Source organism: Tyto alba, unplaced genomic scaffold, assembly GCF_018691265.1.
Source record: "Tyto alba isolate M040663 unplaced genomic scaffold, T.alba_DEE_v4.0 Super-Scaffold_33, whole genome shotgun sequence".
Classification (NCBI taxonomy): Eukaryota; Metazoa; Chordata; class Aves; order Strigiformes; family Tytonidae; genus Tyto; species Tyto alba.
In genome coordinates this window covers 15,601,281-15,619,322 of record NW_024881308.1, presented here as the reverse complement: position 1 = coordinate 15,619,322, position 18,042 = coordinate 15,601,281, and the positions used below count along the sequence as shown (strand labels likewise).

Here is an 18,042-nt window from a genome sequence, read left to right as displayed (position 1 = left end):
GTGGGGCTGGGGTGGAAATTTGGAGGAAGGAGGAGAGCTTGGCACCCACGTTCAGGGTGTCACCCACCACCCAGCCCTTCCCCAGCTCTTGCCCCTTGACCGACGCAGGTCTCTGGTTTGATTCCCCTGGCCTAATGCAGGGGCTGCTTTTGCAGCAGACTGAGATTTTATATTCTCCTTAACCTGCTCGTCCCTCTAATATCAACTATCAAGACCTTTATTGCCATTTTTTTCTATGCAAAATGAGCTTCAGTTAACCTCCTAAAGCTATGCCACTTAAAGAAAGAAAATAGCATATCCCACGCCTCCTGAAAGAGTTAGCAGCATTGCTTTTATTCTTTATAATACCCCATCATTTCAGAAGTGGCCAAGGCTGCCTTTTCTCTACACACTTCGCCTCACACATGGCAGATCCCCTGGCCTGTTACAAACAACACGACGGGAATGTTTCTCTCCAGTTGAAGCCATGTGCTGGAGTCCAGACATGACCCAGGACTCCCAAGAAGCCCCAAAAGTTACGGTCTTCACCCAGGACGGTGTCTTGGCTCCCATTGCAAACTGGCAGGCTGGGGCGAGGTGTGCACCTCTCCCCAGTCCAGCCAGTGGCAGCTGTCCCAGTCCAGCTGCCGAGTGGTTAGGACTGAGCAAAATGCAACAGGCAGGAGCTTTGAGGGGGAAAGGATGGGAGCACCAAGCACGGGGAGGAGAGGGAGGTGGTATGGCGGGGCGAGGAGATGGAGGGAGGAGCTGCGAGGGTGCTGCTCCCACCTTGCCACAGCACTCTGGGGACATTTCCAAGGGATGTTTCCTCCCTGAAGAAGGGGTTAGCAGCGCGCTGGGACATTCTGAGGTTGTCTGTGCTCATGACTCAGCTTTTAGGAGAAGCCACAGCACCGGGAGCGGATGCTGTGCACGGGCTCTGAAGGACAGCATCATGTGAGGTCCTTCCCCGAGAGAGCTCCAGAAGCACAAGTATCATTACTGTTTGTGTTGAAAGAGCCTCTAATGATCCTAATTAACATTTAACACTCCGCAATGCTAAGTGTCCCCAGGCAGAACCTCAAGGAGCTGTCGTCAAGCCAAATAACCCATCCCACGGCCCAGGGCCTGACAGCAGATGGACACGTACCCGCTCATCGAGCCATGGTCCCCAAAACTGTGTACCCAGGCCACCGAGGCTCCTCGCCCCTCTTCACACCCCCAGCAGCCACCAGCTTCATCCATAGAAATCGATTTGGCACCCAAGGTCTTTGCAGCATTTGGGCTCCATGAAGTGCTGTGTCCTTGGCATGCCACAAATTGGAAAGGGACCTGGGGATCCCTTCAGGCTCAGCACAACTGCGGGAGAAGGCTGTTTTCCCACTGATAGTACAGTCTCATCTTCCAGCTCCTCCTGCATTTCCCAGCTCCTGAGACATGTTGTCCTTGAGCCAGCACAGGAGACTTGTGCCCCTTCCTGGGTATTTCCAAGCAGGGCAGGAGAACATCATCATGTGCGTGTTTTTCCTCCATCCTTAAAAACAGCAGGAACAGGAACTCCTGTGGGAACATCCCTTCCATGCTCTTTGGGAACCTCCAGCTCTCCAGTCCCCAGTGGAAGCCAGTCCCTGGCATAGTGGGAGAGGGGACAACCCTGGGGTCAGGGGAGGGACAGGGAAGAGCAGGCACAAAGTCTGCACCTGGTCCTCTATAGCTATTTTAAAAGCAAAAACAAGTTTGACAAAACCACAGCTACGTTTCCATAGAAATATGCCAGGGGAGCTGTGAAAGATGCTCTGGGAGCAATGCACAAGTGGTGCGGTAATTAACAGTGTAGCTACAGAAAGGGAAAAATATAAAACCTGGAGGATTTAACTCAGATTTGCTCATGGCTCAGAGCAGGTCCGAATTTTCAATCTGATTTCAGTGCTGTTGGTACCTCAGGTAATCTGCAGAATCAGAAAAAAAGAGACAGGGCCTGAAGTGAGATATCTACAGCTGCAGCATCACTTTTCGGGAGGTTTGGGTCAGGCTCTGTAGAGAGCCAGAATAAACAAAAATGGTCTAATTTAGACCCACTTCAAAGCATGAGGTTCAAAAAAGAAAGTCAAGTATGCTGAATTTCTGGGGAACTCAAATCAAAACCAAATGAAGCCATGACTTGCCTCTGCCCAAACCTCGGGTTTGAAGATTCATTGTGGATCTGGGTTTTGGGACCAGATCAGTGACCTGCCACGTGCAAATTGTTGTCTGGCCCTGCAGGGCTCAGAGCCACTCTGGGAACGATGCTTTGTTTGGGGTGGATGACTCATTTTGGGGTGCTGCCAAAATTATAAACAACCCAAGACCACCCTGAACTGGGCCACAGATGGCTTTTGGCAAACCTTATAGAGGATTCCAGTTGTTTTGAGAGCCATCAGCACCGTGTGGAAGCAGGTGGGTGTTGCGTGGCCCATGGCAGGAGTTATATACGGCAGTGGTGGTGAGATGCATTTTAAAACACTGACTTCTCCTTTGATTCCTCCCTGACATGGCCAGGTGTGCTGTGACCTCACAGCTGAGAACTCAGAAGCATGTTTTCTTAGCAACTTTTGTGGGTTTGGGTTTTTTTTCTTTTTTTTTTTTTTTTTGGAGACATTTTTCATCACGGTCCTCCCTGCAGGCATCACGGTGGATGCGTCCCCTCCATAGCAGTCTCAGCGATGCCATCTCGTGGAAACCGGGACAAAGTCCTTCTGGAGCAGCTGCCAAGGAGAAGAAATCCAGCCCCACATCCCACCTCTGCTAAACCTGGCCCTGGCAGCCAGCGTGTCCATGGCAAAGCAAAGGGTACACCCTCAGGAGCTGCAAAGTGCTTATTGTCATTTCTTTGGGGACCAGAGTTAGCAAATGTGATTGTATTACCTGAAATTTAAAGCTCAAGGGGGGAAAATTACTGGAGGTTGTAGGAAAGTCAAAAAGCATCAGGGCTGGCTCTCCTGTACTGCTGCGGATCGACTCTTCCACAGGTTGAGAAACCAATGGACCCGGAAGAAGAGGGAAGGAGAGGGAGGTGTGAGGGGGCTGGATGTGGAGCAGCATCCATTTTCCAAAAGGGACATCATCTTCATGATGCAAGCACAACTCACTGGTGTCTCTTTGTGGTTTCTTGATGGGGAAGGGAAGACCCCACGAATGGGACCATCCTCCAAGGCGTGTGTGGACACCTCTGCCCATCCGCAGCCTGGTGCTGTCTGCTCTCGTGGCATCCACTGGAGACAGAGGAATGAGTAACTTCTCCTTTCCCACCTCTATCCCACGGGGCTTGTGTCTGGCTGTGTGTTGTTAATAATTTAAGGCGAGTTTCCTTAATCCACTGGAGCTGATTGGCCAACTCAGCAGGCACTTTGGGCTGCTCTAAAAAATTTATAAGGCTTTTGCAAGACTGCAAGTGGAATCCATGCTGCAGATGCTGAGCTGGGTGAATTCGAGCTGCCTGCTGCCCTTCCGCGCTTGGAGGCGAGTTAAAACATCAGCCACAAACCCCTCGTTGGCCCGGGGATGTCCCTTCAGAAACACCAGCACAGGCAGCACGTCACCAGGCTGGCCGCTGGCCTCTGGCACGCCGGTGCGGCACATTGCGTGGCAGCTTGGACACACAAGAAAGCGTCTCCAGTTAAGGCAGCTCCTTTCCCATTGCTCTTTTCATCCCCCGCCGGTCTCCCAGTACGTTTTGGTGAACCTCAACCCCGCGTGGGCAGTGAGGTCCTGCCTGTCTCATGGTGACTCAAAAGTCTTGATGACATCTGGAGCGTTTCAATAGCATTTGAAAACGTACCCCGCTACGGGGGAAGACCAAGCGGGGATCTCCTGATCTTCCATCCCCTTCATGCTGCCTAGGGAGTCGATGCCACTGACTGCTGGGGAGGCCAAGGTACACCCCAACTGCCCGAACACCGGCATCACCAGAAGCATCACCCAAGTGGGACCTGCCAGTGCCTGCTGGTGATGGAGATGCTGAATCATCCGTGGTAGAGCTGGGAGTGATGCAGATGCAGCACCAAGTCCATGGCTGCGTGACCTCAGAAAGTGAGTTTGTCACTGACCAACACCTTTACCTGGGGGCTGTGTCCCAACAGCAGCCACTCGCCTTCTCCTTGGGGAGTTTCACGGCACGTTTCACCTTGCAAAGCTGCGCTGCCGGTGGGTAGCTCTCCATCCAGTGTGGACATAAATCACCGCGGCTCTGCTCCTCAGCCCACGTTGCTGAGCTCAGGCTCTTTCCTGGAGCAGATCTGCATGGTGCTGAGCACCCTGATCTGAGCAGATGGGGCTGGGGCTCCCGCGCCAACCTGGAGCAAGACTAAGGAGAGCTGCAGGCAGGAGCTTCATTCTCCCTGGGATTCTCATACTTGAGACTGGTTTTCTGTACAACAAGCTGGTAACACAAAACCCCCAGAGTAAACCGCCTTGGGAAACAGATGATGGGCTGGATCAGAAGTGAGGAAAAAATGTTGATCAGGGCAAGGGAGACCCTCCCACGCTTGGGTGGGTCTCACCTCTCCATCCTGTTTCCAGAGTGCCCCCTTCACAAAGTGCATCAGCCACCCTTGGACAAATCCTGTCCCAGAGAGGTACAAATTCAGGGTATCAAGCCGGGTCCTCCCGCAGCATTTTGTAACATGTCAAGGACCAAACCCAGGAGGTTTTTGCTCATTCCCTTTAACCACCTTCCTTTGCATCCCCCCATCTGAGATCCACATTTTCAGTGTGCAAAAGCACATTTTCGGTGTGCTGCACAAAGCAGTGGCTCTGGCAAGGGCAATGCACTGTGCTCCATCCTCCTCTTGGCCTGTGCCTTCACCCCCGTGCAAAGATATTGCTGATCTGAAGGAGAAACCCGAGCTGTAACACAGCCCAGGGCCAAGATCCCAGCCAGACACCCCCTCCTGCCCTGGTATCATTTAGCCAGAGCTACGTAGAGATACTGCAGCATCTTCAAATAATTCATTTCAGCTCCCTTCACAAACACTTCCATGTGTCAGGCTGCCTGCAAATTTAGGATGGCCTGGTTTTGCCTAGTCTAAATGATATCTAATCACCCCTTGCCTGGCACTAGTTTCATGATTTATATCTGCTCAATGCTTTTTGCAACCCCAGCCAGCCGCAGCGAGCGCCTGCCCGCCGAGCACTTAGGAGTGATGAGTCGGGAAGCGGCCAGCCTTTGGGATGGGGCTGCAAGAAAGGGAAAGAGGGGAGGATGATCCCCAGATATCATCTCTGCGGGGAGGTGATGGGTGTGAAAGTAGTTACTTAGCAAAGACTGCAGGTTTCTGAGCCCGTTTTGGCGTGGAGTGGGAGTACAGAGGGGTTTGTTGCCTGTGCCAGCCCCTGCCACCACTCACACATCAGCGTGATGGGAAGATCCTCCCCGACGCGTGCCAGCTCCAAGGACACGGTGTGGACTTGTCCCCCAGCACCGACCTGAAGGACCGTGGTGACGAGCGAGCGTAGCCCGTGCCAGGCGGGAGGTGGCTGTGATTAATGGAGCTGCACCAGCCTCCTGGATGCTCTGAGAGGTTCCCATTAGAGCGATTGCTGGGGGGGGGAAGCGTGCCGCTGCAGGTCAAGATGCTTTGGTGCTTCAAGACATCTCCAGCCACAGATCTCCATGGGGAGGGGGGGGGGACAGGGAGGGGCGGCTGTGGTTGACCCCATCTCCAGGTGAAGTCTCTCTTGCAGGGTGGCCTGGGCAGCTGAGCCGTTGCCAGCGGACAGCTCGCTGTCAGGCTACAAAGGCAGCTCATTTTTAAAACCGCCCTCCCCGCACACGCAGGCGAGTACACAGAGATGCTGAATGAGATGTTTTGCGGGCACAGCCAGAGCAGCCGGGTGCCCAGAGGACAGGAACCGGTGTGAGAAAGACAAAGTTGCAAGAACAAAACAGGGGCTTCAGGAAAATAAGGCTGGAAGTGAGGAAATGTCATCCTGCTGACACAGCATCGGCTTCGCCCGGGGAAGCTGCCCCTCGGGCTCGCTCCTGCCTGCCTTGTCCGACACCCAGGCACCAAGATGTTTAGCAGAGAATCGCTGCCTCTCTGGGGCTCCCCCGCAGATGATGCAAAAGGAGCCCACAAAGAAGCAGTTTCATGAACAGCAGAACCGAGGGGGGTGTCCAGTTTCCCATGGATTTGTGTACCGAAAAGTCACGGGTGGGTTCTCTGACGCCCAATACAGTTGTGTGCGTGCATCCCCATCTCCCTCAGTGGGGAGATTTCAGGGTTTCTGTCCTCTCTCTGATCAAAAATTTTCACTTGTAGCAATGTGAAACGTCCCCCCTGCCTTTAATGAACCAAGATAAAAACAGCCCATAAGCTCTACAGGTACTAGAGGAGGGACAGATGCACATATAACAACTTTCATTAGGACCTCAGGTTAAAGATAAATAAATCCTAAAACCTTGTCCCTTCACGCTCTCCTGATTTCCCAGATGCCCAAGCTGAAAAACTGAATCAAGCCTGCAGCAAAAGCTCATGGTGCAAAGAAACTATGGATTTAGTTACTTCAGAAGTTTTTCTTTGCATATGACTTGTTGTATGCTGTGACAGAGGCCGGAGCATGTAGACAGCCAGGTCTACCTAGCAGTTTCCCAACAGAATACTTGCATTTTTTAACCTGAAACATGGATCAAAACCAACCCTCCTAAAACCAAAAACTAATCTTCCCTCTTTGATGTTTTTGAAAGGAAAAATTTACATGAAAAAATTAGAAAGCAGGGGGTTTTTTATGTTTGGAAGGTCTTTTTAAATCTCTCTTTCAATAATGAAGAGATAAATTAGCCTTAAAGGTTTTCAGTATTTTAGTGATGGATTTGGTTTTCTTGTGTGCCAAACCTGGAGATTTTGACATTTCAATAAGAATTAAAAAAAAAAAAAAATTAAAAAAAAAAAAAAAGACAACAACAAACCACCAAGCAGGAAAATGGAGTTTGCAACAAAAAAGAAAATAAATTTTCTTTCCATTAAGATTTAAAGCTATTGCTCCCCCTCTGCCCCCAGCCAGCTCATCATGCCCCATTTCTCTGCTCTTCCCCGAGGGCTGGCTCACCCCTGGGGCAGGATGGGCTTATCTCCTCCAAACCCCCCCCTGTGACCCAGCACAGCTCCCCAAGTGACCCCAGCAAAGCAGGAACCCCCTCCACACCCTGCACCTGCACCTCCTGCCGTGTTCCCCAAACCCCCTTTTACCCCAACAGCAGCCTGCCCAGGTGGGGTGGGGAACCAGCTCTGGAAGGTCCTTCCCCCTCCTAACCCAGGACACCTGAGACCATTTGAAGCTGATTTATTTTAGTTGGTCCCGTCCCCCCCCCCCCCCCAGCAGAATAAAGCAACCCAATATGCTTTTTTACTGTTCATCTCTCAGATAAGATGTGTCAGAGATGTTAGCTATTTCAGTATGGGCTTTTTTTTTTTTTTTTCTTTCTGATGCCAATCTCCAGGCCCTAAATATTCATGCAGGTTTCAATTCAGCTTTGAAGTTGGTGGGAGGCAGGTGTTTGAATGAGAACAAAGCACTTAATGGGCTTTGTGGGACTGAGTTCCAGCCAGGATGCAGTTGTGGTCCTGGGAGGTGCTTTACTGGGAGCTGAGTCAGTCCTGAGCTTGAGCTGGACCTCACGCTCCCGGGACCTGGCAAGGCTGGAAGAGCTCCCATGCAAAAAAACAGGTTAGTTTTATTGCTATAAAGCTGTAATTTGTAAAGCGTAAAGCCAAGGTTTGGAGGAAATTGGAAGGAGGCTGTTGATGGAAGGGTTCTAAGTCAGTGCACATCTCTGAGGGGGTCAGTCCCGAAGAGCTTGTGGTGGCCCTTGGTTGGGGGGCAGGAGGTCCTGGAGCAGCCTTGTCTTGGGGATTGAGGTCTAAGGGCCCAGAGGTGACAACAATTTGAGTCGTGAGGCTTTGGTCCTTGGGGGTGCAGGAGGAGGCAGAAAACCAAGGAGGTCAGGAGCAGGAAAGTGTGTGCTGGGAGATGTGAGGAGTGACTGAGAGCTAAATTTACAGAATCTGGGAAAAGGAAGGCTCAGGGGCAACATGGTCACAGGCTAAAAATACCTTCAAGGTAACAATATAAATGAATAGAGGGAATTGCACGTGGTCTCAAAGGAGGCTAGGGTAAGAGCCAAAGCTGGAGGGTGATGAAGGAAGTGTGTAGAGATGGGGAAGGAGACCTAGTGGACAGGGATTTTTCCAGGGGAAGGGTCTTGGGGGGGGGGGATGAGTGGGGTAGAAGCAGAGTGGTCACGACCCTCAGGGAAATGGGGTGGGCGCTGGTCCCTGTGCGACCAAGGGCTTTATTTTCAGCTTTATGGATGCTCCGAGTGTAACCCAGTTTAACACAACAGAATTTGCCCTAACTTTGTTTTTCCCCCTTGCTTCTTCCAGGTGCCCAGTCAAGTAGCTGTTTCGTCCAGTAATTGGTTTGCTTTACAGTCAGGCCTCTACAACACAAATGAATGCTTAGATCTCAACAATTTTAATCACCCTAAAAAAGGAAAAAACATAAAATTTTCTAGTTGAGAAGGGAGTGCATGCGTCTCCCATCCAGGCTAATTCAGTGTAACTCGGGGTGATTTCTGTTCATTCAGTCGGACACTTGCAGTTGCAGCTCGAGCTGTTCTCCTGTGGCATGACTTGTCCTGGGTTTTGCTGGAGCAGTCTCCAGTGAGGTAGGTGCTATCTAAGAACAGGACAGAAAGATGGATGGTGGCACAGAAGGTTTGCATCCAGTAAATAAGTCATGTAAAATAAATAGCTCTGTCAGCACCAGGATGAAGGAAGCCTGGCTTCTTATCAGTGTGTTGGCTGAAAATTCTGATTGGAGTATTTTAGTGTCTGGGAGGGGTGGTCCCCTCATGGGCATCATCTCTGGTGTCTAATAAAGATGAGATTACACTTCAGGATCCCCTTTGGAGGGGGAAGGAGGAGTCATTAGGGAGCCTCTGTTTCTCTCTAAGCTTCTAGTTTTCACTAAAATTGACACAAACTTAATTAGCGGTGAGGCTGTTGAATGTCAGATCTCACTGAAACTGGACAACCATCTGGTGCATCTTCATTTTAGGCTGGCAAGAAAGAAAAAAAAAAAAAACAACTTTTAAAAAAATCAGCGGTGATACTGTGGTTGAAACTGAGTGCCAAGAAAGGCCTCTGCTCTTTGCCCACTGCCCGGATTGAAACCCTCTTGCTCTTGAGGCGGCCCTTTTGCACCAGTGTCCTCACGGCTGGGCTTGGTGGTGTGACTGTCCCCTCTGGTAGCATCAGGAGGCTGCAGACCCCATGTTGCCCATAGCAGAAGGCTCAGGCCAAGTCATGAGAAGCTCCAGGAAGGAGATTTTCAGATCAGTGGGATGACACCGCCCCACCTGCTGTTAACCCTGTGGTAGCCACTCCAGATTTATAATGTGCTTTTAGTGCCTTCCTCAATCCCCTAAACAAGGCATGAGTCTTCAGCCTAATTTAAGCTTATTCAGCTGATTTCTCTCTCACCAAAGCCCCATTTGCTTATGGCTCAAATGGCAGCAGTGGTAAGTAGGTTCCCTTCAGTTTGCCATGCCCAAATCTAACCAATTCCTTCTCTACCACCCCTACAAGTTCTCTGCAGCTGTACCCCATCTCCCCATCCCAAATGATGGAGCCTTTGCTGAGCATGGCTTTATGTTCTAGCCAGTATGTACGCCCTCGTCACACTCGTCTTTCTCCTTTGGAAATCTGCAGATTTCTCCATTTATGCACAAGAATTTATTTCTTATGGCATTTTCCTCTGTGAGCTCAAACCATAATGCTGGAGAAGTATCACCTTCCAGGCTGAGTTTCTCGTGTGAACCAACCTCTCTCTTGGGTCAGGGCTCCTGGTTTCAAAACCAAAAATGGTTTGGCACATGTTGGAAAGAGTCCCTGCTAGCCAAGCAGCGAAGGCAAGTGTCTAATCAATAAACATGGGTTCCTGGGGGCTGTTTGCTGCTCAGAGAAGAGGGTGGGGTGGTAAGAGATGAGGGGCAGCTGAAGAAGAGGAGGGAAATGGGTGGACGCTGGGTGCAGAAAGACCAAGCTCTTTCACGCCTTTTCTCTTGTCACGTTAGTTTTGCTGGGGTGGTGTAGCGTCTTGTACAAGGGGAGATAAATCCATCTGTTTCAGGTTTGGAAAATAGCTCTGGAGGAAAGCTGTGAGTGACAAACCCCAGGTTATGGGTAGCACAGTTCATGCACACCACCAGCTGAGTGGGCATGGAGAAAGGGCTCTGGTTCAGTGTTTCAAGCAGAAATATATCCCTGGAGTCATTCTACACATTTCACACCAGTCATTTCTTACTACGTCTGAAAAAATTGCCAAGGGACAGAGCATAGACTTTCTGTGTCTTAACATAGCTTGATAGATTTCATCTTACCTTCAGGGTCTAAGCTATCTGCCGTGGCATTCATGTTTTAAATCCATCAGTAGTGTTGAAAGCAAAGAACTGACTCAGTAATTCTGTTTGTTTGTGGAGACATAATGTCCTTGGATCAGATAAAAGCACCTTCCCAGTACTGCTTTTATATACCTCATTAATTCAAACAGTGTCAGTGGCTGTGTCTTTTTTTTTTTTTTCTGCCCCCCAGCAGAAGTAGCAACAAAACTGACTTCATCTTTGAAATTTCCTGCTGCAGACTCCGTGGCAGGACATCGCAGCGGCTTGATTAGTGTTTACATTCCAGTTGTTCCCCAGAGGCTGCTGCTCCTCTCGGGGCTGCGACTGGCCGGGTGCTGTGCAAATCCCATCAAGGGAGAGATGCTGGGGACTGGTGGTCTGGCACGCAGGGAGGGAAAGGGGGAAGCCCTGTGCTCGGGGTCTCACTGTGATTTGGTGGAGGGACCTCGGACCTGCCCTCCTGCCACCCCAGGCAAAGCCTTCTCCAAGCAGCCACGCTGCTTCTGAACACTGAGCTACAACTTGCAGTGCCAACCCATGAAATATTATCTGTAGAGGAGAGTTAGAGATGCCCTAAGAGCCCAAGGTGAAGAGAATTAAAGGGCGAGGCTAGAGTGGGTCTCTATCCACAATTTCAGGCCTTTTCCACCTCCCAAGGACTGCTCTGATCGTATGAGGAGACCATCCTTGGTGCCACTTGCTCACAAGGCTTGTCTTTGAGGTTTTACCTCGCTCCCAAGTGAAGCAACAAGTTCTGACAGCCACTACAACCACACTGTGTCTCCCTTTGGCCCATCCATGGCTTGGGAAGGAAGAAATCCCATCCCCTCCCTCGGCCCACTCCTGTTTTCTGATGGTCTCGGAGATACACGATACCCAAAGCTCTGCTGCTGTGTGACACCACAAATGACCAACTAATTAGGCAAAGAGGAATGATGAATTTAGATTCTTCTTTAAGGCTCACAGACTATTAGTAATCTTGAATTTGTTAATTGAAAATTGCTTCCTCTGTTTGTTGTTGGCCTTTTTGTGGAGGGGGATATTTCCTGCTTTTGGACTGCGTTGCTGGATCTATAATAATGCACTTTGTACATTAGTGCCAGGCACATTTGTAATTGGCTACCCTATTAAAGAACACTAATGATCTTACAAGTGTTCACAAATAATGAATAGAATGGCCCCTTGTTGAATTGAGTAATTTATTCACTGACATACTTGCAGATCTCTTTTTCCAGTATTTAACCCAGCTTTAGTTTTCTGCCTGTCTTGCAGAGATGACTTCTCTTCTAGCCATGCTTTGGAGAGAATATGGGTCACAGGAAACATACTGTTCATAAAAATATAGGACTGCTCCATGCTGGCTCTTCTTTTAACATACACGGTAGGATTTGGAGACCAAGCAGCAGCAGTTTTAGTCTCAATGCTCCTCTTGTCCATTAGGTGCTGTTGGGATTCTCCTGAGGCATAAGGAGAGGAACAAAAGATCAAGATGTGGGAAATGCTCTCTGGGAGGTTATGTTGAATTTTTAAATACGAATTTCAGGAAGAACATGTCAACAATATAGAGTGGCAGGATTGGTTTTCCAACTGCTGCCCCTTGCTAGATGGGAAACTGAAACACAGCCCTGTCTGGTTCCTGCACTCCATGAAACTTTGGGCAACCATTTTGCTGCTTTCCTACTAACAACATTACAAAAAGGTACTTTGTGTCGAAAGAAGCAGCTCAGCTGAGCTTTCAATTTTAATTACGTACAAAAAAAAGCTTTGTCCTAAAGCCTTGTTTGCTTACAAAGAACACACAGAAACGTGCAGTTCACAGACCATCCGCGACTTGTTGGGTTGTAAGGAACAGAAAATTCATTGCAGTAGGAGTTGATGGTCCTGGGCTTGATTTTGTTTTGTTGCAGGTCTTCCCATTGCACTACTGTGACACTTTTCCATGAAGGTTAGTTGTGGGGGGTGGGTACCTCTGCCTTATCTCGGGCTTCTGCAGCCTACAGGTCTTCTGAGTCTTGTCAAGGTGTGCTAGAGGAAAAATTCCTTGGGGCAGAAGCCAGCCATGGTGTATGGGGGGAATATGGTAATGCTGGACAGTAACCAACAGGGTGTGTTAAAGAGCTGGTTTGGGTCAGCACATCTGGAGAGAGTTTTCCAAATCCTGGTCTTTTGTTCCTCTCCTTCTGCCTCAGCAGAATCCCAACAGCACCTGATGGACATCTGGAGGTGGACCTCCTATGTGGGGAGCTTGGTGTCTGTGCCCTCGGTGACCACATCACAGCGGGGTTTCCACACATTAAGTAAGCTGAATTTGGGCTTCCAAGACTTAAGAGGGCAGGTTGGACCTTGAGGAAGCATGGAGAAAGGGAATGGCTTTGGGCAAAGGGATTATTTGTGTCGAGGTCAAGCAGGTCTGGTGGCCAAGTGGGCTTGTGGAGGTGGGGCATGGGATTGGGTCCTTCCTGTGAACCTGCAGCAACACTGCTGCCAGTGGGACCAGGTGGAAGCCACAGGGATGGGCATCCATCCCATCGCGGGCAGTTGCCCAGCCCTTCTCGCGGTGATTTTGTGGGGGGATGTTGGAACCTGATTTGAGGGGGGGAACACTGGACGCCGGCTTTGGGGCAGGGGAAAGATGTCAGACCTTGATTTTAGAAGGGAGATGCCAGAACCTGCACTGGGGGGATGCTGAATCCTACATTTGTGGGGGGGGAGGGCTGATGCCAGACCCTGATTTCTTTTTTTTGGTTTTTTTTTTTTTTTTGGAGGGGGGGGGGGCTGATGCCAGATCCTGATTTTTTTTTTTTTTTTTTTTGGGGGGGTGGGGAGGCAGAGCGTGTTTTTTTTGTGTTTTTTTTTTTTTTTTTTTTTTTTTTTCTTTTGGGTGGGAGGTATCAGACCCGGATTTTTCGGGGGGGGGATGGGGGGAGGGGGGGGCTTGTCCGAGAGCCTGATGTTGGAGGGGGGGGGGGGAACCCCGAGGGAGGCCAAGGGTTAAGGGGGCGGGCGGCGGCGGGCGGGGCCGCGCTGGCGGAGCGGATTGCAGCCGGCGGCTGCTGCGGCGGCTTCGGCTGCGCCAGGCGCGGAGCAGCGGCGGGGAGCGCGGGCGGAGCCCCCCCCCCCCCCCCCCCCCGCCGCCCCCGGCCCCGCCGGTTCCCCCCCCCCCCCCCCTCCCCGCCCCCCTTTCCCCTCACCCCCCTTCCCCTCGTCCCCGACAGCCACCATGGTGCAGAAATCCCGCAACGGAGGCGTTTACCCGGGCCCCGCCGCGGAGAAGAAGCTCAAGGTGGGCTTCGTGGGGCTGGACCCGGGCGCCCCGGATTCCAGCCGGGACGGAGCGCTCCTCATCGCCGGTTCCGAGAGCACCAAACGCGGCAGCATCCTCAGCAAACCCCGCTCCGGGGTGTCGGGCAGCGGGAAGCCCCCCAAAAGGAATGCTTTTTACCGCAAGCTGCAGAATTTCCTCTACAATGTGTTGGAGAGACCGCGGGGCTGGGCTTTCATTTACCACGCATATGTGTGAGTAAAAGGGGGGGGGGGAGGGAGGCAAACCCGACGCGGGGAGAGCCCCCCCGACCCCCCCCCCCCCCCGACCCCCTTTAGCCCCCTAAATGCATGCCAAAGAGAAAGGATGCTCCAGCTGCAGAGCGGGTGCAGGGAGGGGATTCCGGTTGTCTGGGGAGCGCCGGGCGGGATGCGGTGGGGTGGCGGAGGCAGAGATGACACCCCCCGTCCCCCCCAAAGGGAACAGCCGGGTCGCCGCTGCATCCCTGGCCCAGCCGGTACCCGGGGGGGGTGGGGGGGGGCAGCGATGCCGGGAGATGCTGAAGGGAATCGGGGGGGGAGGGTGGGTGGGGAGAAGCTGCCCCTGCAGAACTGGGGGGTGGCTCCCCCGGGGAGGTGCAATGCACCGCTCCCCCGTCCCTCTGTGTGTGTGCCCCCCCCCCCCCTCCCTCCCTGTGCTCCTGCTTGCGGGGGAAGGGGGCTGCTCATGCGGTCGGTGCAGGGGGGGCTGGAGCAGCGGGAGTGATGGGTAGGAACTGCTCCTCCGTCTTGCTTGAAATCACCATAGCAATGCTGTGAGCACAGGAACAAAAAAGCTCAGCTTAGGCACTGTCTCTCCTTCCCTCCCAACCCCCCCCCCCCCCCTCCCCCCCCAAGCGCACCTTCTCCCCCCGCCCCACCTTTGGCTGCGAAGGGTTTGGGGCCGGGGGGGGGGGGGGTCAGTTTTGTGGCTCTGCACTGGGTTTTGGAGGTGTTTCTTGTCCCCCTGTGGGAAGTGGCTGAATTGGAGATGTGTCTAGAAAGAAATGCTAATCAGTGTCTGGGGCTTCCTGACTGCACAGCGATGGAGCGGTAAACAAAGGAGCGGTCCCAGGGTGCCCGTTTCTCCTCTGTCACCCCCCTGTTGTTTTTTTCTTTTTGTTTTTTTACCCAGAAATGGCCACATCTGACCCGCCGTTTGGCAGAAGATGCCCATATCTGAAGGCATTGCTGCATCGGGAGAGCAGATGACTTCCCGTTGTTCACAGGATTGCAAAGGGAGGGTCAAGATAAATTGCTGTGTTACTGCAACTCCCTTCCCTCTGGGACTTTCCACAGTCCCACGAGGCTCATCTGCAGGCCTGGGGTGCTCATTCCCTTGGTGCCGATGTTTTTTTTTTTTGTTTGTTTGTGTGTTTTTCATCATGGTTAGGGCCTCTGTCAGCCTCAGCAAGAGGATTTTTTGGACGTTTTGTGTTTTGTTTTTTTTTTTTTTTTTTTTTTTTTTTTTCTTGTTTTTCACCATCCTTTTGCTGTTGCGCTATTCTCAGAGAAGGTGTTGGGATTTGCTTTCTGGTCCTCAGCCATTTTGTACATTGAGGCCTTCCAGGGAGGTGTTGGGGAGTCCAGTCGGAGAGGTGAAATGCTGGCTGGGTAGAACAGGGAGCTTTGCTGTGCACCGCAGCGACTTGGGGTCCTTGAGGGGAGCTTGGCCCCCGTGGGAAATGAGTGAGGAGAAGAGGGAGCATCTGTGGAGCTCGGCTGCAGCTACGATAAAGAGTGTGAAGTCCAGCGCTGGGAGTCTTGAGCACCCTCCATGCTCAGTCAGGGCCGGCCATCCTCTGGAATTGTAGGTGGTTTGTGTCATGAAATCCCCCAGAATTGTGCAGAGGGGCCGAGTGCTCACGTTGTGATCTGGGTGCTTGCCTGTGTGTGCGCCGAGGGTGGGGGGATGTTGTGGGCAACACACGCTGTATCCTATTAAATACAGGTGAGACCCCAGCCTGGGGGCACTGCGGGGACAATGGCAGAGATGGAAGGGGATGAAAGCCAAATGGCAAGTGGCAGAGGTAGCCCTGACTGTGGGGGTTTTGCAAGCATCTTCTTCGGATACTCGGTCTTAATTTAGAACCTGTTTGGTGCTCTTCAGTGGCATTTACTTGGGCAGCCAGTAACCCTCAGGAGCAGGAGTGGGGACATCCCAAACTGCCCTCCTGGCAGGGCTCACTTTCCTGTGAACTCCCTGTCCCCAGTGCCGGGCTGGGGTGCCCTTTGCCTCTCACCACGTAGCTGCATCATCCCCCCCCCGCTCCCTCCATTTCTCCTGGGCTCATGACTCCACTTGTACCTGCTGTGACACCCCGTGGAGCCATGTCCTCCGATTAGAAACTGCTGGCCTGGGATGTGCTGAGAGCTGGGCGGCCTCCCTAGATCACCTTGGGGAGATGTAACCACTGCAAAACCATCCTTTGACTCCCACCCATGCGCCCGTCAGGAAATGGAGGCTGAATTCATGGCTGGGGTGGTGATGGCACCAATGTCTGTGAAGCAGCAGTGATAGAATTAATTTTTTTTTATAGTGTATTGGGAAGTTATATGGACTCCAGTCTTCTGAACTATACATATGATAGATTTAGCCCTGGCAGTTTGCTAATATATTATTTAAAGACCTGAAGGGTATGGTAAACATCATAAGAAGTCACCAGGATAAGCTCATGCACCAGTTACCTCCCTTTGCTGCCTGGGTGACCGCGGCGTGGCCTGTGGCAGATCTGTATGTGTTTGAATGGGGTGAGGAGGGGCTTTCGTGAGTTTCTGTAACTCCAAGTCTGTAATCCAGACAGACAGGACCGATAAAAAGCTTAGTGGCTGCTTATTCAAAGATATGGGAGGATGAAGAGACTGGTTCAAGGTCATAAAGTTTGTTTGGGAGAGCTGGAGTCACCCTTGATGTCCTGATGGCTGGTGCAGTGCCCTACCCACGGTACTGGGGTCACACTGTCTCCTCCTGCCCCAAACCCTATTTTGTGCCAAAGCCTCGAGCACAAAAGCACCTTTAGCCTTCATCCTGCAGGAGTAGGAGTCCTGAAGAAGACTGGGTGAGGGAGCCCAGTCCTGCTGCTGTCTTGGGCTGTGCACCGCTCGGCCCCTCCAGCCCTGACCCTTTCTCTGCTCCTGTTACTCACAGGGACTTTCTTGCATGAAAATTCGGGACATATTTCCAGTGTGAATGAGCTTGTGACCCTGCAAGGTTGGTTTTTAGCTTGTAGAGATGCTTATAGACACAGCTGCATTTCTAGGTGTGAAGCTGCTCCTGGGCTGCTGTGCTGCTCAGGCAGCCTCCCTGCACCCAAATGCCAAGACACAAACTATAGAGACCCTTCCAGCATGGAGATTTTTAAATAAATATGAGAGGTGCCTCTGCGTAAGTACCTCTGACAAGCAGAGGCCCATCTCCCAGGTTGGTGTTGCACTGAACAATTGATAGACTGCCTTGAGATGCCCATGCAAGTTGCGTTTAGTGCTGCATCCTAGATCCAATCTTTGATTTCTTTCCCCACCTCTTCTTCCTGTTGTCGCTCATTCCCCTTTGCACCATTTTATGCATAAGAAACCAGAGAAATTCAGAGCAACTCCCACCCATCCCAGCCCCAAACTCATTAACATGGTCTTATCTCAGATGTTGCCTCTGTAAAAGTGCTATTACCTCTGTGAGCAAAAGCACTATTTTATTTCTGTGTTGTGATTCATTTTTATACTTAATAGCTCTTCCTACACTGACACAACTGGGTGACCTTCTTGCAGGAGATTATATATAAATATATGTATTTTGCACAGCCCCATGGACAGCTGAGACTGTTGGGTCCCATTTATGAGTGTGGCTGGAGGTGGACTCTGGCTCCCAGAGGTCTGAGCATCCCCGATCTCCCATCTTCTCCCAGTATTTCTCTCAGCATCTTTCTTTCCTATTCTTCCTCCCCGTCCTTTTTTTTTTTTTCTTCTCATTTGACAGAGCCTTAGCAATGCAGCACGTGTCCTCATTCTGTTCAAGGTTGAGCTGAAACTTGAAAAGTTGAGCAGTGCCTAAATAGCACCTAGATCTTGAGGTGGTTCTCTGCATAGGGAGGCATTTTGCTTCCAAAATTCTTCCATTTTATTTCTCTCAAGAATTCAAACTTTTTTTTTTTTTAAACTTCTAGTCCTTTTACCTTGGTTATTGTGAACTGTCCTGGGCTCGTTGTTCATAGAATCACAGGATGGTTTGGGTTGGAAGGGACATCAAAGCCCCCCCAGTGGCCCCCCCTGCCCCGGGCAGGGCCCCCTTCCCCCAGCCCAGGGGGCTCCCAGCCCCGTCCAACCTG

At 51.4% G+C, this 18,042-nt stretch overlaps 1 protein-coding gene across 9 annotated transcripts in view; it reads left to right on the top strand.

The window, feature by feature from the left end:
* Nucleotides 1–13,611: 13,611 nt before the first annotated feature.
* Nucleotides 13,612–18,042, top strand: part of KCNQ2 (potassium voltage-gated channel subfamily Q member 2) — a 77,275-nt gene continuing 72,844 nt past the window's right edge. For all 9 annotated transcript variants that reach the window (XR_006166070.1, XR_006166072.1, XR_006166071.1 and 6 more), the window contains exon 1: nucleotides 13,612–13,936. Coding sequence is in view for 6 of the 9 variants with exons in the window: in XM_042800946.1 (XP_042656880.1) it covers nucleotides 13,641–13,936 (296 nt within the window). In the remaining 3 variants the exon portion in view is untranslated. The remainder of the gene's footprint in view (nucleotides 13,937–18,042) is intronic.